Here is a 21,678-nt window from a genome sequence, read left to right on the forward strand (position 1 = left end):
GCAGAGAGCAGTGAGTATGAGAACTTACCTCATCTTCTCTGTTTGAATCAAGGACATAGACTGCACAGCGCTCACACTCGAGAAACTGGCTTGCTTCAGCAATAACCCTTGTGAGCAAATCTTCTAGTGTTGACTGTTCTTCAAAAATACACTTAGCCAAATTAAGGAGAATCTATAAATAGAAATAAAACGTTAAGTTTTATAGGATATAAAAAAGTCTAGTAAAAATTTGGCAAAGATTTATCGAAAACGATGTTCATCTAACTTTGGGCTTGGTAGTGGCTTGAATATGGAGAAGAGACGCCAAAATTTTTTGAAAATGGTACATAAAACAGCAGTTAATAATGCTTTAGCAAAAGAGAAAATAAAAATATGTTTTGGTGTCTCTACTTTCTTTAACCATCAACTCTTAGTGGAAGGAAAAATTCTCCATTTGGCTAGTAATTTTTGGGCCAGTTAAGTCCTGAAGCAGTTTTAATTAGATGTGTTACTCTTTAAACTTATTTATTTATCCTTTCTTCTTGTATTCCTTAAACCTTTAGATTTTTTTTGCAGGTTTAATTAATGCTCTTCAGTCTTTAAAATTTTCAGCCTCAATAAGTTTCCACGTCCAAACTATGCAGTCAATAGTAGTAAGGGATTCAGCGTAAAAACCCCACGAGCTTTGACAAACTGGAAAAGGTTAGAAGTCAGACACAGTATTTTCTGCAACAAAAAAACAATAAATCAAGGTGAGGCATATTTTATCTTTTTGTACCAAAGGTAGCAAAGGCCTATATACTCTAGAAGCTAAATAGGTTTCATCGGCTTCTATTTAGCTTGCTAATTTTAGGATCCAAAAATATCTGAAGTCGGTAAGTTACTTGCTAATTTTGGTTCCCTAGGAAACCAATTAATAAAATAGATGCTATTTTATTATCCCACTGTGTATAAAGTGGAACAGCCATGGATGCATTCTATTAGAAAAACATTCTTTAGCAGGGTGAACTTATAAATCCTTGAAGGGACAAGGGAGAGCAGGTAAATCCACGAAGTACACATCACGGTACTATTATACTGCATTTATATATACATATATATATATATATATATATATATATATATATATATATATATATATATATATATATATATATATATATATATATATATATATATATATATATATATATATATATATATATATATATATATATATATATATATATATATATATATATATATATATATATATATATATATATATATATATATATATATATATATATATATATATATATATAAGAGTTGCTATTCAGTCTCTGACCTGTTAAGACCAATTCATCAAACAGTTCGTGGTAACGAACTGTAGTAAGGAGCGACCCGGCTCAATAGTAACCAAAACTCTAAACAATTGAATTTTGATATCAATAGCTAAATCAAAAGAATCGCATTTTAATGCTGATTTTAAATATATAAGTTTCATCAAGTTTAGTCTTACCCATCAAAAGTTACGAGCCTGAGAAAATTTGCATTATTTAAGAAAATAGGGGGAAACACCCCCTAAAAGTCATAGAATCTTAACGAAAATGACACCATCAGATTCAGAGTATCAGAGAACCCTACTGTAGAAGTTTCAAGCTCCTATCTACAAAAATGTGGAATTTTGTGTTTTTTGCCAAAAGACAAATCACGGGTGCGTGTTTATTTGTTTTTTTTTGTTTTTTTCCAGGGGTCATCGTATCGACCAAGTGGTCCTAGAATGTCACAAGAGGGCTCATTCTAACAAAAATGAAAAGTTCTAGTGCCCTTTTTAAGTGACCGAAAAAATTGGACGGCATCTAGGCCCCCTCCCACGCTCATTTTTTTCCCAAAGTCAACGGATCAAAATTTTGAGATAGCCATTTTGTTCAGCATAGTCGAAAACCATAATAACTATGTCTTTGGGGATGACTTACTCCCCCACAATCCCTGGGGGAGGGGCTGCAAGTTACAAACTTTAACCAGTGTTTACATATAGTAATGGTTATTGGGAAGTGTACAGACGTTTTCAGGGGGATTTTATTTTGTTTGGGGGTGGGGCTGAGGGGAGGGGGCTATGTTGGAGGATCTTTCCTTGGAGGAATATGTCATGGGGGAAGAAAAATTCAATAAAAAGGGCACATGATTTTCTAGCATTACTATAAGAAAACAATGAAAAATAAACATGAAAACGTTTTTTCAAATGAAAGGAAGGAGTAGCAATGAAACTTAAAACGAACTGATATTATTACACCTATGAGGGGTTCTAAAAAATCTTTAGCATAAAGAGCGAGGTATTTAGGAGGAGAATAATAACCTCGCTCTTTATGCTAAAGTATTTTTAGTAATTTCAACTATTTATTCTACGGCCTTTCTGATTCAGGGGTCATTCTTAAGGAATTGGGACAAAACTTACGATTTAGTGTAAAGAACGAGGTATTAACGAGGGTACAAACCCCCTCGTATACATAATAAAAATATAAGATCATGAAAGTTTGTTACGTAAGTTAATTCTTAAGTTACGTATATTTTTTACTAATAAAAACATTCGTTAAAAATCAAAAGTTCTAGTTGCCTTTTTAAGTAACCGAAAAATTGGAGGGCAACTAGGCCTCCTTCTCCACCCCTTATTTCTCAAAATCGTCTGATCAAAACTAAGAGAAAGCCATTTAGCCAAAAAAAGAATTAATATACAAATTTCATTTTAATAATTTATGTACGGAGAGCCAAAACCAAACATGCATTAATTCAAAAACGTTCAGAAATTAAATAAAAAAACTAATTTTTTTAGCTGAAAGTAAGGAGCGACATTAAAACTTAGAACGAACAGAAATTACTCCGTATATGAAATGGGTTGTCCCCTCCGCAATCCCTCGCTCTTTACGCTAAAGTTTGACTCTTTGCCACAATTCTACTTTTTAAAACGATTAAAAGCCTTAGCGTAAAGAGCGAGGGATTGCGGAGGGGACAACCCATTTCATATACGGAGTAATTTCTGTTCGTTTTAAGTTTTAATGTCGCTCCTTACTTTCAGCTAAAAAAATTGTTTTTTTTATTTGATTCTCTTAAAAGGACTAATAACCAGTTTTTGAACAAGCATGGAAAAAGGATTACATTCTGAATCAATTAGAGACTAAGTTTATTCTGTTGTAACAAAATATTACCTAAATGAATTCGGCCGGCTAACAATAGCCTAACGCGCGTCCGTACCTGCCTTGATGTATTTTTTGTTCATTTATTAGCCAAGATTGATCGGAAGATTAAATAATGGAAGTGAATTTTCTATGACAAATTGAAAAAAGAGGAAAAGAAAAATTGAAGCTTTTATAATAGTAGTGCTGGACTGAGATTGATTAAAGCTGCTTGCCGTGGTTATGTTTAAAGCTTAGATAAAGCTTTTTAAGGTAGGCGATTTGCAATTTTTGGTTCCCCTTCAACCCCTTTTCGTTGCTGTATTTAGTGTTAAGAATGGTTAGAAAAGGAAGAAGGTCAAACGGGGAGAAGAAGCTATGGTGATTATATTGGCATCGGATAATTCAATATTGAATGACTCCAGCTCGCCCGATTCAAGAGGAGTAGAAAATATTTCACTGAGGGCGTTAGCTGACAATATTAGCACAATTTTGGCCGCACTTCAGTCAAATACTGAAATTCTTAATGATTTATCCTGATCAGTTAGGTCCATTGAATCCCGATCATCACACCTTGAGAATTCTGTTGCTACCTCCCAAAAGGAAGTCTCCGAATTAAAACCTAGAATAGCTACTGTTGAAAGTGAGTCAAAAATGATCTCTAACGGAAGAAAATGTTCGTTTAACATCTGAGTTATCTTTATTGAAAGGGAGAACTATGAGAATAGAAAGCAGAGATACTGAAAAAAATTATTGCTTTGGAGTGTCCCAGTTAAAAATGAAGAATCAGCTAAAAAAAATCTTTGAAAAAGTAATTACTGATGGAATTGGCTTGAATTTGGATTTTGAATATTCAGTGGTAGACATTAACCGTGAAAAAAAATTTATCAAAGTGGAAGTTGCACAAAAAGAAGCCCGAATTCTAATATTGAAAAACACTAGGAGGTTGAAAAACAAGTCAATTTTAGAGCATTCTAATATTTTTGTGACGGATGATGCCCCGCAATCGGTCCAAGAAGTTCGAAGGAAATTATTTGCTGTGAGGTTAAAATTGCTCAACAGTGGAGTTAAATGTGGTGATATTTGGGTGACGAAATCAACCCGCCACTTTTGTGTATACGCCAGTGTCCAAACACAGAGCCTCTAAAACTGACTGTTGACAAAGTAAATAAGGATTTTATGGATTCAGTTTTGGCGCATATCCCTCATACAGTTGATATTCATAGGGGTGGATTTGGAAATTCTATAGAAAAGTGAATTTTTTCCTTTTTCCTTTTTTTCAGTTATTTTCTGTATTTGATTTGTTTGAAGGTTGCTTTGGACGCGCGAAGGGATAATTTGAGTGAAATGAAGGGTAGTAACAAAATTACGAGTGAAGAAAGTTTTTTGTGTGCTTTTTTCTTTTTTATTCATTTAGTTGTAGTTTGGAGAGAATGTTTGCTTGGTTGTTGCATTTTGGTACTTACAGTGTCTATGGATTCCCTAAATGTTTTTTCTTTCGTATTTAATGTTGAATTATCTGTGAGTTTTAGTGCTTTTATTTTTTAGTGGGAGAGGCATGGGGGGTACTCCTCGGCGTGAGTTCAATGCACGATAATGGTTAATCAAGCTCATGGGATCCCTGCATCTATACGGGAAGAATTTGAAAGAAAATCAGCCCTCTTTAGTAATGTATTCCAAACGCCCCTAGCCAATGATAATAATGAAATTTAAGCTCTATTTTAGTCCCCTCAAATAAATATTTGTTTTCTCATGAAATAGCTCATAAAAACCAAAATATGATGAGAATATCTTTTTGGAACTGTCGTGGTTGGAGGAGTGGGCAAAGTGCGACTGAAATTTTTTTATTTGAATCGGGCACGGATATTCTTGGGGTTTGTGAAACATTTTTGGATGAAAACTCGGTAAATAAAATTAATATTAGCGATTTCCAATTCTTTCACGTAAGCAGAAAAAAAAGCAAGGTGGTTTAGCAACACTTATTAAAAATTATATTCCGGCGTGACTTAGAGAAGAATTTCTGTCAAACAGTTCGTGGTAACGAACTGTAGTAAGGAGCGACCCGGCTCAATAGTAACCAAAACTCTAAAAAATCGAAGCTACATCAAAAGAATCGCGTTTTAATGCTGATTTTAAATAGGCAAGTTTCATCAAGTTTAGTCTTACCCATCAGAAGTTACGAGCCTGAGAAACTCTGCGTTATTTTAGAAAATAGGGGGAAACACCCCATAAAAGTCATAGAATCTTAACGAAAATCACACCATCAGATTCAGCGTATCAGAAAACCCTACTGTAGAAGTTTAAAGCTCCTATCTAAAAAAATGTGGAATTTTGTATTTTTTGCCAGAAGGCAGAGCACGGATGCGTGTTTATTTGTTTTTTTTCGTTTTTTTTTTTCCCAGGGGTAATCGTATCAACCCAGTTGTCCTAGAATGTTGCGAGAGGGCTCACTCTAACGGAAATGAAAAGTTCTAGTGCCCTTTTTAAGTGACCAAAACATTGGAGGGTACATAGGCCCCCTCCCACGCTAATTATTTTCCCAAAGTCAACGGATCAAAATTCTAAGATAGCCATTAGTCGAAAAACTTTATAACTATGTCTTTGGGGACGACTTACTCCCCCACAGTCCCCGTGGGAGGGGATGCAAGTTACAAACTTTGACCAGTGCTTACATGTAGTAATGGATACTGGGAAGTGTACAGGCGTTTTCAGGAGGATTTTTTGGCTGGGGGACGGGTGGAGAAGAGGGGGATATGATGGGGGAACTTTCTATCGAGGAATTTGTCATGTGGGAAGAAAACTTCCATGAAGGGAGCGCAGGATTTACTAGCATTATTTAAAAAAAAAAATATGAAAAAGTTTTTTTTAGATGGAAGTAAGGAGCAGCATTAAAACTTAAAACGAACAGAAATTATTACCCATATGAGGGGCTCACCTCCTCCTTATACCTCGCTCTTTACGCTAAAGTATTTTTACCAATTTCAACTATTTATTCTACGGCCTTTGTGATTCAGGGGGCATTCTTAATGAATTGGGAAAAAATTTAAGCGTTAGTGTAAAGAGCGAGATACTGACGAGGGGGCAAACCCCCTCATATATGTAATAAAAACATGAGAATACAAAAGTTCTTTACATAAGCTAATTTATAAGTTACGTATATCTTTTATTAATAAAAAATTCGTAAAAAAATAAAAGTTCTATTTGCCTTTTTAATTAACCAAAAAATCGGAGGGCAGCTAGGCTTCCTCCCCCGCTCTTTTTTCTCAAAATCATTCGATCAAAATTATGAGAGAGCCATTTAGCCAAAAATATAAATATGCAAATTTCGTTTTAATTATTCCTCTGCGGAGAGCCAAAATCAACACATGCATTGATTCAAAAACGTTCAGAAATTAAATAAAAAAAACAAGTTTTTTTTAACTGAAAGTAAGGAGCGACATTAAAACTTAAAATGAACAGAAATTACTTCGTTTATGAAAGGGGCTGCTTCCTCATCAACGGCCCGCTCTTTACGCTAAAGTTTTTACTGTTTTAAAAAGAAGAGTTGAGAGAAAGAGTCAAACTTTTGCGTAAAGAGCGGGGCGTTGATGAGGAAGCAGCCCCTTTTATATACGAAGTAATTTCTGTTCGTTTTAAGTTTTAATGTCGCTCCTTACTTTCAGTTAAAAAAACTTGTTTTTTTTTTATTTAATATCTGAATACTGAGATGGTTTTTGAAAGCTGTATTGTTGAATATTTTTTTTACCATATAATGAAAAAATTTTAATTGCTGCAATTTATCGTCCTCCCTCATCTAGCATGGCAGACTTCATTGACAAATTTGAAAATATGTTAAGCGTGATATCAAATCTTTGAATGCCATTTTTTATCCTTGGGGACTTCAATATTGACCTAATGGAATGCCTCCCATCAAGCCTGCAAAGGATTGACCGACATGTCCTTCAGTTTTTAAGAATGTAACCTTTCACATGGTATGAGCCCGGTATAATTTATTCCGGCATGAATTACAAATTCATCTTTTTCTCTGATCGATAACATTTTTGCACCTTATCCATGTGAGGCTACATTCGTGGTTATGGAAGATACGTCTGATTATTGTATTTTAATGTCTGACTTCAGAGCGCAAAAGATAGCCAATAGAGAAAACCCTATGAAAAGGAGAGGTTTTTCAAAAGTAAATATGAATGAACTGAGGTCTAGTCTTAGCGATATAGATTGGAGTGAAGTCACTAACGAGAGTGATTCAAATACATCCTAGGATGTATTTTATCGAATTCTGAACGAAAAACTGAATCTTCATTGCCCATTTAGGGCTACATACTGGAAAAGAAACTCACCCAAAAAACCTTGGATATGTTTATCGCTCTTAAAATCTATCAAGGAAAAAAACCGACTCTATAAGATAAAAATGAAATACCCCTCAGCTCATAATGTACAAAGATTCAAAAATTACAAAAATTTGATGGTTAAAATTCTTAGAACAAGTGAACAAATTTATTATGAAAATTCATTTAAAAAATCGGATTCACCTCGGACTACATGGAAATAAATCAAGGAAAAAATTGGAAATAATAAGACATCACACCCTGAAGTGATCAGAAATGAAAGTGGTGTTGAATTGAAGGGGAAGGTGCTGTTGCAGATTATTTTTGTAATTATTTTTCCAATTTTAGTTATACTGCTGATCTGGAATCCCCTGAATCTTTATTTGGTTCATATAAAGATTATCTACCGTCATCCGAAAATTCTAGTATGTTCCGGCCCCTGTTACTTTCGGTGAATTCCAGAAAGTAATTACGAATTTAAAACGTGGTAATTCCCTAAGTCTAGATGGGCTCTCCACAAATATTCTGAAAGAAGTTGCTTGCGTAATCCATGTCCCGTTGCTTCATATTTTAAACGCATCTATATCATCAGGGATATTTCCAGAAGTATGGAAATCTGTACGAGTTTCCAATTCATAAGGAAGGTTTCCGAATTCCAATTCATAAGAAAGGTGATAAGACAGATGTAGGCAACTATCGCCCAATAGCTGTTCTTTCTCCAATATCTAGGGTTCTAGAAAGAATTATTCAAAAAAGAATTGTATCCTATTTTAATAAAAGCAATTTATTTACTAAAAACAGTTTGGATTCAAGGGTCATTCCACTGAACAAACTATTGCTGCGCTAATCTTAGAGATTAATGATTCACTAAATGATGATAATCATGTGTCTGCTCTCTTGTATGATATATAAAAGGCATTTGATACGCTAAACAATGAAATCTTGATGGAAAAAATTAATAGCACAGGTATTAGAGGTAAAGGCCTAGATCTAATAAATTCTTACCTGCATGATCGAAAAATTAAGGTAGAAATAAATGGACATCTATCAAGCCATGTCGTTATTGATGATATTGGAGTCCCCCAGGGATCAGTATTGGGGCCATTACTATTTTTGATACATATAAATGACCTCCCGAGGTGTTTACCCCAAGATAATAGCTTAGCAGTAATTTTGCAGATGATACGGCTGTGACAGTAAAAGCTAAAACACCATCTTTTTTGGTTGAGAAAATGGTGACAGCAATGAAATCTTTGACTAAATGGTTTGCGTGTAACTACCTAGCTCCGAACTTTTCTAAAACTGAATTCATGATTTTCGGGTGGTCACAGCGGGCGATAAATAAAATTACCATAGATGAGTTAATTGTAAATCAAAGTAGGATAAAAAGAGTACATTCATTTCGTTACCTTGGTATTACTCTCGATGAGCTTTTATCTTTCCGTAAGCATTCTGATTATTTGAGATTGAAACTTGCCCATCACTTAGGTTGTCTTCATAGATTGAAACAGGTGTTTCCTTTCTCCATCCTTAAAATTTTATACCATTCTCTAATTGAATCATATCTTAATTATTGCCCCATAGTTTATCTCAACACATTTATGGTCCATCTGCAACCTCTTCAGATAATTCAAAATAAGGCGATTAGAATTCTGGGTGCTTTTGTTCATCACCCTGCGAGATTTAAAATCTGTTAGAAACCCAAACTTTATATATTTTTCTCAATATACTTAATCTCAAACAATTGAAGGACGTGCATACAGCAATGTTGTATTACTATATCCAATCCTCAACAAATTATTTCCAGGATTTGGGTATAATTGGGACTCCCACTTCTCCTGCCCACTGCATCCCCTCCAAAAAGTATCGCCTTCCGCCAATCAAATCAGAAAGAGCTAGATTCTCAATCAGATACCAGATTCCTCATATTGTAAATAAATTTGACTTAGTAGAAATGTCCCGAAGTTTCGCAAGTCAATTTTCTTTGAAAAAACATATTTCAAAAATAGTTCTTTGCCTGGATGTCGGGATTGATTAATAATAGATTTTAGTATGTATTTTGATGTGGTGTTCTCACGCTGGGGTGACCTCTTCTATGATCTCCTACCTGGTATGTTTTTTTTCGTAAAACTTGCGAATATACAACATTCTTGGCTGTCCAATTGTCTGTGCATATAAATAGATTGTCAGGTTTACCGACTCTTGAACATGCAACGTATAATTGTCAATGGGAAAAACAATCTGTATTCAGATCTATACCTCATTATTCTAATGATTGCCCTTGAGCTTTGTTGATGGTGATTGCTAATCGAACATTCCCTGTGTCCCCGTCGTCATTTATATATCCCCCTGCGCCCCCGGCGTCCCCGTTGTTGTTGTTTCCCTGTGTCCCGGTCGTCATTTGTGTCCCGGTGTCCCGGTCGTCATTTTTGTCCCGGTCGTCATTTGTGTTCCGGTGTCCCGGTCTGTAATTTCTCTTTGAGTGTCCTGGTCGTCATTTATATTCCCTGTTTCCCGGTCGCCAATTGTGTCCCGGTGCTTTGTTGATGGTGATTGCTAATCGAACATTCCTTGTGTCCCGGTCGCTTTCTCTTTGAGTGTCCCGGTCGTCATTTATATTCCCTATGTCTCGGTGTCCCGGTCGTCATTTGTGTCCCGATGTCCCGTCTGTAATTTCGTCAGTCGACAAACATGACGTCAGTCGACACACAAACATGACGTTACTCGACACACAGACACACAGACAACTTATTTTTATATATATACTAGCTGTTGGGGTGGCGCTTCGCGCCACCCCAACACCTAGTTGGTGGGGGCGCTTCGCGCCCCCCAAGCCCCCCCGCGCGCGTAAGTCGTTACGCGCCATAATAGTTACGCGCCATTGTAGTTGTGTCCCTATGTCCCACCTGTGAATATAGATATATATATATATATATATATATATATATATATATATATATATATATATATATATATATATATATATATATATATGGTTTTAACTACGTAAAACTTGCGAATATACAACATTCTTTGCTGTCCCATTGTCTTTGCATATAAATAGATTGTCAGGTTTACCGACTCTTGAACATGCAACATATAATGGTCCATGGGAAAACAATCTGTATTCAGATCTATACCTCATGATTCTAATGATTGCCCTTGAGCTTTGTTGATGGTGATTGCTAATCGACCATTCCCTGTCCCGGTGTCCCGGTCGTCATTTATATCCCCCTGTTTCCCCCGGTGTCCCCGTTGTAGTTGTGTCCCTGTGTCCCGGTCGTCATTTATATTCCCTGTGTCCCGGTCGTCATTTGTATCCCGGTGTCCCGGTCTGTATATACATTCGTTTTTTAGTTTTGTTTTTCTCCTTTATTTTTTCCTTTTTTTTTTCTTTTTTAGTTTATTTAGATTTTTAGATTTTTTAGTTTTTTTATTAGTTTTTAGTTTTTTTTCTTTTTAGTTTTTTTGTCCCGGTCGTCATTTATATCCCCCTGTTTCCCCCGGTGTCCCCGTTGTAGTTGTGTCCCTGTGTCCCGGTCGTCATTTATATCCCCTGTGTCCCGGTCGTCATTTGTATCCCGGTGTACCGGTCTGTATATACATTCGTTTTTTAGTTTTGTTTTTCTCCTTTATTTTGTTCCTTTTTTTTTCTTTTTTAGTTTATTTAGATTTTTAGATTTTTTAGTTTTTTTATTAGTTTTTAGTCTTTTTTTTCTTTTTAGTTTTTTTTTTGTAGTTTTTACCTTCTTTTTAGTTTTGTTAGTTGTTTTTTTTACTTATGTCCTGGTCGTCATTTATACTCCCTGTGTCCCGGTGCTTTGTTGATTGCTAATCGAACATTCCTTTTGTCCTGGTCGCTTTCTCTTTGAGTGTCGTCATTTATTTTTTTCTTTTTTAGTTCTTTTAGTTTTTACCTTTTTTAGTTTTTTTTAGTTTTTTAGATGAAAATTTTTTTTAGTTTTTTCCTTTTTTTCTTTTTAGTTTTTTATTGGTTTTTACCTTTATTTTAGCTTATTTTTCAGTTTTTTCCTTTTTTTTAGTTTTTTTTTATTTTTTATTTTTTTTTAGTTTTTTACCTTTTTTAGTTTTTTTAGTTTTTTACCTTTTTTTAGTTTTTTTAGTTTTTTTAGTTTTTTAGCTTTTTTTTTTTTATTAGTTTTTAGTTTTTTTTTGTAGTTTTTGCCTTTTTTTAGTTTTTTTAGTTTTTTAGCTTTTTTATTAGTTTTTAGTTTTTTTTGTAGTTTTTGCCTTTTTTTAGTTTTTTTAGTTTTTTAGCTTTTTTATTTTTTTTATTAGTTTTTAGTTTTTTTGTAGTTTTTGCCTTTTTTTAGTTTTTTCAGTTTTGACGTCACCTGATCCAGTTTTTTCAGGTGACGTCACCTGATCCACGATCCACAGATCCACAGACAACTTATTTTTATATATATAGATAGATAGATGTCCCGGTGTCCCGGTCGTCATTTGTGTCCCGATGTCCCGGTCTGTAATTTCGTCAGTCGACAAACATGACGTCAGTCGACACACAAACATGATGTAACTCGACATACAGACACACAGACAACTTATATATATATATATATATATATATATATATATATATATATATATATATATATATATATATATATATATATATTTATCAATCAATATTTATTTATTAAAATTAAAAATATACAAAAACAATATTATGCCCCAACCTTAAAAGCTCTGCTCTCTGTTTGGGCATAATATTGTTTTTGTATATTTTTAATTTGAATGAATTAATAAATAAATATTGATTGATTGATTGATATATATATATATATATATATATATATATATATATATATATATATATATATATATATATATATATATATATATACATATATATATATATATATATATATATATATATATATATATATATTTATATATATATATATATATATATATATATATATATATATATTAGTTTTAGCTTTCCTGAGTAGCAAAGTCAATTACTTTTCATTCTAATTAAATGGTCCGTTTGTTTCAGGAGTCGTTTTTAAAGCATTGGAATAAAAAGTCAAATTTTTGCTTATGGAGTGAGGTATTGGGAAGGGGCGATCTCCCCCAAATATGAATTTTTTTTGCTCGTATGTTAATCCTTACTTTGAGCTGATTTTATTATTTATTTAATTTCTGCTTTTTTTAAATAATACCGAGAAACTCAACTCCCACTCTTTGGAAACCCCCCTTCTCTCACAAAAAATTCCTCTATGGAATGTTGCTCCCACGTAAATCATCTCCGCTCCCAGAAAATTTTCCCCAAAAAATTTCTTGTGGACGGTTTCACCTGGAAAACTCTCCTTAGCATACTTTCATTTGAAAAAGACATTAATTTCTCAAAGTTTTCCAGATCATACCAGAAATCCCCCCCATCTGTGGATATTTTTTACCGTACATGCCTTCCCTCTAGTGGAAAGTTACTCCGGCAGAAAAATCCTCCATGGAGGATTGCTCCCATAGAAATGTCTCCTACGAGAAGTTCTTTGCTGAAAATTTCCTCTGGAAAGTCCAATCTTCATGAACTTCTTTCCCCATGGAAATTCTTCCCATGGAAAATCCCCCCTTCCAAAAAATCGTGTATATTTCCGAATATCAAATACTATACGGAAACAATGGGTAAATTTCTCAACTTACAGCCCTTTCTCAGGGGCTTTTGGGGTCATATAATTTTCAAATGAATAGTTATTGGATCTCTAAGCTAGGCTGAACAAAATGACTATCTCAAAATCTTGATCGGACGCTTTTGGCGGAAAAGGGGATGTTAAAGGGGGCTAGTTGTCCTCCAATCCTTTTACTACTTTAGAAACGCACTGACACTTTTGATTTTTGTTCAAATGAGACTTCATCCGATACTTTAGAACAATTTTTTCGATGTGAAAAACCCCTGGGAAAAAAAGTGAACACACATTTGTGATCTTTTACTGGTAAAAAAATGCCAAATTCCATATTTTTGCAAATTGGAGATAGGAATCTATTCACTTAGGCTCTCAGGCTCGTACATTTTCACCCGCTATCTTGCATTCTTTCACCATAAAATTGATTGCTGGTAGAAAAACTTGGAATATGAATAGTAAAACGAGACAATAAAATTATAGGTTCAAAAGATTCCAACCAAACGTTGAAGGAAGAAGAAGATTTAGAAATGATATCTAGTGTTATGGTGTTTGCATCATCAGACGGAGACCATATCAGAAGGGTAGATAATGGTTCTACAAAAGGGTTTGATCACTACTTTTTTGTTCAAAAGTTTTCTCGCCACTTATGCTACCGGATAATCAAACGTAAATCTGTAGATATATGATAAAAGCCCCAATTGAAACCCGCACTTGGATCTCTTTGAACTTCCTGAACTGACTATCAGCATTTAGATAGGATCGGTCACAACAAGGAAGGCCACTTCAGAGGAAGCAAAATAAATTCCTTGGGTAGCAAACAACGAACCTAAGCATCTCATGACACCATAAGACTGATAAAAAAAAAGTCTCTTATCTTAGACTCAAAGGAGGCCCTAAAATAAGTTTAAAAAAAAATGCAAAACCTCCAATAGTCTTAATTGCGAATGACACTGGTTTGAGATGGTAGTAGAGCTTGAGCGAGCATCAAGGAATCACAATAAATAAAACTTGTCTAAAATACTAAAAGAATCTACCAGCAGGACACCTCCAGCTATCAGCTCAATAAAAAACCAACAAGTGACTTGTTTCAACATAGGAACAAAATGATAAATCATTTCATGATCTGCTGTTTCTAAATAGTACCTCAAGAAGCTACATGATATCAATACTATTTCCTCGCAGATAACTTTCAAGTGTTGAAAAGTTTAAGAGTTAGTGGATGACTAAGAGAAGATACGACAACAACTAAGGTCTGTTTGTCCAAGCACAGTAAATGGAGACTTTTGCATAAGTATTGACTGGGTCCATACTGCTACCACTTTATAAAAAAAGAGTATAAGCTCTTAGTAGTAATTACAAGAAAATCACTTTCATTGATACCTAAATTAATATTCATGCTCAATCGTTTCTAACGTATTATGTTCTACATCCCCTCTACGATGTTTGGAATAATATTTTTCTGCTCTCGTATGACTTAGTATTTCAAGAAAAGAGCACAATATATCTAGAATTCAATAGATACGATTCAGCTATATCCATCTATCAAACTACAATTTTGCAATTTGATATGCATGATTTTTCAGATTGGAAATATGTTGAATATTTGGTAAAAGTTGTTGAATAAAAGACGAATTTCCTGTTTTTTAAGCAAGTGTAGATCCTTCTCCATAAAAAGTCCAAGTAACATGGTAATTCAGTGAATGAATAGATATGAAATTAAAGAAGCCAGTGAAATAAGTACCTTGTCATTTCGGTAAAAGTTCCAGCTACAGTTTTGTCGAACAATCACTTGTTTTAGTGAAAACATCTACCTCAAACACGTCTGTAACGAACATCACCATCATTAAGAGGCTGTGTTTATAACAGTCGATGGATATGTAAAGCAAATACTGCCTTAGTCTCAATATCAAGTCATCAATGACATAATATAGGCCAAAGCAAATAGCCTTGAGGTACACCGTAATTAATTGGGAAAGTATGAGACCAAAGATCTCAGACTTTTTCCGCAAACTCAAGTAGTCTTCCAGAAAGACAATATGCAAAAAGTAAGATCTTTTGAAGAAAATACAAATGACTTAAGCCTAGAAAGAAGCAAAAAAATTATTTCTGGTGTCAATTAACACTCTCTCATTTCATGTTGGCATTTAATTTAACTATTCCCGAAGAGCTCTTGAGAGCTATGACTGAGAAGAAAACCATACCCCAGCTCATTGTCTCCCCTCATTGTCTTTCAAAACTTCAACAGAAAGGGTGTCATTTGAACTGAAATGAAAACGATACTTATCTTGACCAGTGTGTTTTCTTTAGTCTAAACTAATATGAGGTAGGAAATGGATATTCCTAATAATTTGTTGCCTTATATCATCTTATATTTTAGTGCGGGTCTTTACTTTGTTTCGAAAAACTTTTTTTTGGTATTGCTGTGGCTGAAGTAGGAGATGTAGTTAGTAGCTGGTTTAGTATTGATTAGGTAGGGGTTGAGTAAGACTGTATTATATCCCTATCTATAAATGTAATTTTGATAGACTTTGTTCTAAAAAACATAACAAAGGTTGCGAAAGTTATGAGACAGCATTGAATCAAATGAGATGATAAAACTATCCTAGACTTAGAAAAGAGTGTGTTGATGACTTGAGTGTGCTTGATAGAAAACAGAAGCAAAATGAATGAATTTTTTAAGGTCTTGAGAGTGTCTGGTGTAAGGATAGGTTTGAAAATTAACATTAAGAAGAGTAAGTTACTCAGAGTATGAATAAATGAAAGGGGGATTAAGGGTAACAAGAAAATCCATCGAGGGATTAGATGAAAGGGGAATTTTGGGTAACGAGAAAATCGATTAAGGGAATAGCTTCACTTACCAGTGCAGTTTCATTAGTAAAGAGGATGAATACAGTGAAGATGAAAAAAATAAATAAATAGAATAGTCTAGTCCAGGCCCGGTGTGTGTTTTTTTTTTTTTTTTTTTTGCAGCAAAAAAAAAGTTTTCAAGAATATGAAGATAAGTATATGAATCAAGATTAGAATATTGAAAACTCCAATGATGACAGCGGTCAAGTATGTTTTTGAAACGTAGGTGCTTCAGAATAAGGAGGAGGGTTTGTCTGATGTTTTCTAGAAGAATTGTCTAAGTATGGCTTTTTAGCACCTGTTTGACTGACCATATATTAAACAGCAAGTTGTATTAAAAATGTTGTTACATCCTACATTCTACTTCGGTAATGAGAGATGTAACGAGATGTCTGGGATACTTTTTGTGGAAGAAATATAGCAGGTTGCCAAGTATCATCCTTTTTTAGCTTTCTATATAGGGACAAGTAAAAGCAGGACTTGTCTGAGTAGAGTGGGACGTGGTTGTTAGGAAGGATTATTGGAATCTGAAGCTTCTTGATAGGGATTAAATAGAGAATCTTTGAATAGATTAGGATGGAGAAGGATCATGTGCAGCTGTGTTTGCCCCAGGTGGCTTGGTGATGCAGTGATTTCATAAAAGTGGTAGGAGTAGTTTTGAAAATAACAATATAAAAAGAGCGAGAGCGCTCCACTTCTGGACTGTAATTTTTAATTCCACTTCATTTCCTTGGAATTTAGAGCTACATATGCTAGTAGGGGATCGTCGGGGTACAGGTACTAATGATACCAATGCTACTGTTTTTTTTTTCAATTTGAATGTTACTAATCATTCTTTATTGAACTGCACTTTCTCTAGTCTTTTTTTCATTATACACCCACAAACATAGTTGGGGCACACCTTACCATGCAGGTCAAGATAAAAATTACCACCATTCTCAGAAGCTGAAGCCTCATTCAAAGAGCCGTGGAAAAAAAAAGAGAAGATGTCTATCAATTCTGCTAATGACAAAGATACATTGCTTACTGAAAAACTCATCATCTGAAAATTCTGTTAAATAAGATTGTATTAAGTTAAGGAATGCTACTATTGACAAGATTCATGACGCTATGGAGTTAAAGGAAAAAATTATGTAAGCCAGCTAATTTAAACAAGAATACAGTGCCCCTGCCGCTTCATAATACATAATTTAATAACGATGCAATTTCTTAGTTTGGAAAATAGCAAATTTGTCTATTCTAACTTGTATAGATTTTGGGTAAGCATTATATTGAGGGTTTTTTACTTTCATTATTTCTTTTGTGATCTTGAGAGGGATTGGAATAGCTTGAACCTCTTCCATACCGATTGACTGGTTTCATTGAACGTTTTAATCGTCTCTGCTATCATCGCCTTTATTATCAAAGTCATTTGAATTTCCATCATCATCATAAGGGCAAGGAGGCTTAAGATGGTTGCGGCCTCAGACGCAGCCTAGTAGATTCCGAAAGGATTGAAGGATGCTTGACAACAACACGAATTCTCAAGAAGCCTCATGCTTTGGCTTCAATGGTGTGTTCTGAATGCTAAAAGCATGCTTATCAGTAACCAGATATTTCTAAAATCATACAAGAGAATACCCAGAACACATGGTTATCATTAATGGTCCCCTAAATTGAATTTCTAATACCATAATGGGAAACAGGGAAACAGGGGAAACAGGGGGACTACTTGCAAGAAATTTTTTGACTCAACAACTTTCCATTTTTTATCGTCTTGAATTCTCGCGCAGCAGAGCCAATGAGATGAAGTCTTATTTAATGTTCTTTTATTGGCTGGAAGTTTGATACAGAAGGTTTTAAGACAAAACACATTATAAGAAATAGCTTACTTCTTTTTACAGATTTAAGGAATGATGTGATTGACTTGCAAAAATGCGTCTGACATTTAAGCAAAATGAAACAAAGGAAACCCTTTTTATCTCGGGATTATGGGAAGTAATATCTTTTTCTTATCTTTAGCTTAACTAGGACATTGTACTTCAATGTTACCTAAAGTAGTGAAGTTATGAACAATTAAAAATATAAGGTACAGCCTGAACCTGAAAAAATAAGCTCATGGTGTAAATCGAATCTTATCATAAATTGATTTAATTGAAACCTAAGAATCACACCAGTTACTGTCACAATCACCGTTCATCACCATTACTGTTCACCATTTATCGGTAGAATCATAGCCGTTCATCAAAATAGTTGTCTTAGTTATCATAATAGAACAATATGATTTTACACCTAATCAATACAGTCACAACCCGACATGACAAAACATTAAGATAAAAGATGTATTCTCAACTACATCAACAAAAAACTAAAAATCTTCAAACAAAGACAACGCAGTGACCCTCAAAAAGGCTCCAAAGCCTGTAAAGCAGGGGGAAATACAAATACTATTTAAACACTGACTTACAAACAGTAAAAAAAGGACAAACAACAAACAAACCAAAAAAAGAGGGAATGAGAGAAATATATATATATATATATATATATATATATATAGAGAGAGAGAGAGAGAGAGAGAGAGAGAATGAGAGAGAGAGGGAGAAAGAGAGAGAGAGAGAGAAAGGGAGGGAGAATAACAGATAGGGGAAGACTTGAGTCATTTCCAAAAATTTATTCTGATCACTCAGCAAAAATTAGACCGGTAACCAATAGCCAAAAATTAATCAGAAACAAAATTATGTTACAAGTCTTTTCAAGATTGCAAACAAGTGGTGTCTTCAAGCCAAATCAGGTAGGGCATTCCGTATTTCCATATAATGTAAAATGAAGATAAAATTTTGAATTCAAATCTCACTGTTGGAGTACACAGAATTAGATTATATATATATATATATATATATATATATATATATATATATATATATATATATATATATATATATATATATATATATATATATATATATATAGTTTTACGACAAAAATCGTCACAGTACCTCCACTAGAATAACATTATAAATGTTGGTATTATCATCTTCGTCATTATCATCAACAGTCCCATCATTAAGATATGTGCAACGATTTTTTTAAAATGCGAACAAAATTAGATATTGTAAAACAAACAAAATAAGAATAAAAGTAAATACAAAATTTGACTAAAAGTGAGTAAAAGCAAAAAAAATTGAAAGAACAAAATAGAATGGCATACCTGATTTCTTACAAATTCGCGTCGTGAAATTTCAAAGAGAGTTGCATTCTGGATTCCGATCCCTGCAAATGTTAGGTACCGTTTGAAAAGCTGAAATTGAACAAAAAATTATACAGTAGAGACTAAAGTATATTTAAATGAAAAATGTAACATGGAACATTGAACTAGGCAATTTATATGATATGGAAAAAATATATGTTTTGTAAGTCGATAAAGCAAAAGAGCATATCACAGTTAGGAAAACTTGCTTTTACAGAAAAACAGATAAAGGAATTTACAGAATTATATAGCTCGTGAAAACCACTATTTAGAAATAAAGAATCAAACGGTAAAATTTGGTTTTAATACTTAAGTTGAATTACAAATAAACTGATTTTCAAAAAATTTTAACATGTTTCATAGAATTTGTATAGCGTAAGTATAGTTCAAACTCTAAAGTTCAAAGCATAACCTCAAAATATTTTATGCTGTGACAGATAGTAAAAGAAAAAGAAAAAATTTAAGCGTTGATATTTTTTGTAATGACAGAGAAAAAAGAACTGAAATACTTTTAGTAATGACAGAAAAAATAAAATTGAAATTAAATAAAAATAAATAAAATTAAAATAAATAAAAAATATTGAAATTCTGAAATACTTTCCTTAATAACAAAAAATAAAATAACAAAACTTATAGCGGTGACAGAAAAAATAATATTTTTTGAAATGATCGAGAGAACTAACAAGCCATTTTCCAATGACCCTTGTTGGTCTGATACTTTCAGCAATTACCAAAACTTCGATTACACAAAAAGTGATGAGCAATTATGCGTAGGACACCTCACTGGGGGACTTAGTATATCATTCTTTAATAATAATTATAATTTATTTTTTCTTTAATAATTTGGGTCCTCTTTGAACCGAAGATGTCGATATGCGCCAAAAATTTGCAGACAGCAGCAATTTTCTGTAGCAGAATCACTGTAATAGTTTAAAAAAAAGCACTAGAATTCAAAACTTCATTTCTTATGAGCCCCTTACTAATATTACAGAACCATCGGTTCGACACAGTCACTACCTGGGGAAAAAAAAGTAAACACGCATCCTTGATGTTGTAAACGATGCGAATCTTTTTGTAGAAGTAGGTTTTAAACCTCTGAAGCATGATTTTCTTATGTGCTGAATTTGATGGCGTTATTTTCTTCATGACGGTAGCTCCACCTTATGGGCTTTTTAGTTCTTTTTTTAAGTTTGGCAAGTCTTCTCTGGCTCGCAAATGTTAGTGTGTAACTTTTAACTGAATGAATTTTATATCTTTAGGATAGGCATAAAAATTCAATTCACTTGATGCATGTGTTGATACCAAATATCGATGATTTTTTTTTTTTTTTTTTTTTTTTTTTTTTTTTTTTTTTTTTACTATTAACAAGGGTCACATAAGACAGTGAACTTGAAAAAAAAAATCTTTTTCTGCTAAATAACAATGAAAGTCGAAATATTTCAGCCTCCAGGAAGCCTTTGTAAAAACAAAATATATGAGGAAGAAATAAACGAGAAGAAAACTAGCTTGAACAAGTTAAATAATGCATAAAAAGGAGGTAAAGACATTAAATTTCCTATAAAAAAAATAGAAACTTGCATCTAGTTAGCTATGCCTGCTGTAGTTTAAACCGAGTTTAGTGCGATTGTCTGAATAGAAGTCCAAAATATTCTGCCTTTTGTTATTACTTGTACATGGATGTTTTTGTCTTTTTATTTTCTTATTTAAAGTTTATCCATTTTTGGTGTTTTTATTTCATTTTAAATGTAAATGACTAAGGAATGTGGTCTAAAAAATTATTTATGAAATCACATAGAATTTAAAAGAGCTTTGAAAGGATTTATATGCTATTATGTTTTCACAGTAATGAGTATCGGATAGCACAGGTTCAGAGTCTCGATTTCACCAGCGGAGGGGGGGAGGGCATGGTGCCAGAAACTATTCATATCAGACATTTCAGAGCAATATCCTCAGTTTCTTTGAGAGGCCGAGCCTCTAAGAAGTTCCAAAAATGAGAGTTGCGAGCAAGTAAGTATATAAATAAATGATTGAAATTTATACCCCTTTCTAGCATTTGACTTTTACCAAACAGTTCGTCGTCTGTAAGAAGGAGTGACTCCGCTCAATAGTAACCGAAATTCTAAAAACGGAATTTTAATATCAATGTACACATTAAAAGAATAGGCTTATCGTACTGGTTTCAAATATGTAAATATTCATCAAGTTTAGTATTGCCCACCAAAGGCTACGATACTTAGAATAATGGGGGGGGGGGGGCCTCTAAAATTAAAGGATTCCTATATACAGCTCCTACATACTATTTGTATATAGGAGCTCCTATATATAAAAAAGTGGTTTTTTTTTCTTTTTTTTTTACCAGAAGAAAGATCACGGAGCCGTGTTTATTTATTTAATTTATTTTCCCCCAAGGGTAATCGTACCGAACTAATGGTCCTAGAGGATCGGGAGAGGTTGCGTTTGAACGGTAATTAAGAGATCTAGTGCTCTTTTTGTGTGAC

At 33.6% G+C, this 21,678-nt stretch overlaps 1 protein-coding gene across 2 annotated transcripts in view; it reads right to left on the reverse strand.

Annotated features, from left to right (window-relative positions):
• LOC136024820 (cGMP-specific 3',5'-cyclic phosphodiesterase-like) overlaps positions 1 to 21,678 on the reverse strand; it is a 186,904-nt gene that overhangs the window by 85,362 nt on the left and 79,864 nt on the right. For both annotated transcript variants that reach the window (XM_065700299.1, XM_065700298.1), the window contains exons 5-6: positions 19,142 to 19,231; positions 29 to 172 (exon numbers count right to left, since the gene is read on the reverse strand). In XM_065700299.1, the coding sequence (XP_065556371.1) occupies positions 29 to 172; positions 19,142 to 19,231 (234 nt within the window). The remainder of the gene's footprint in view (positions 1 to 28; positions 173 to 19,141; positions 19,232 to 21,678) is intronic.

Source organism: Artemia franciscana, chromosome 3 (assembly GCF_032884065.1).
Source record: "Artemia franciscana chromosome 3, ASM3288406v1, whole genome shotgun sequence".
Classification (NCBI taxonomy): Eukaryota; Metazoa; Arthropoda; class Branchiopoda; order Anostraca; family Artemiidae; genus Artemia; species Artemia franciscana.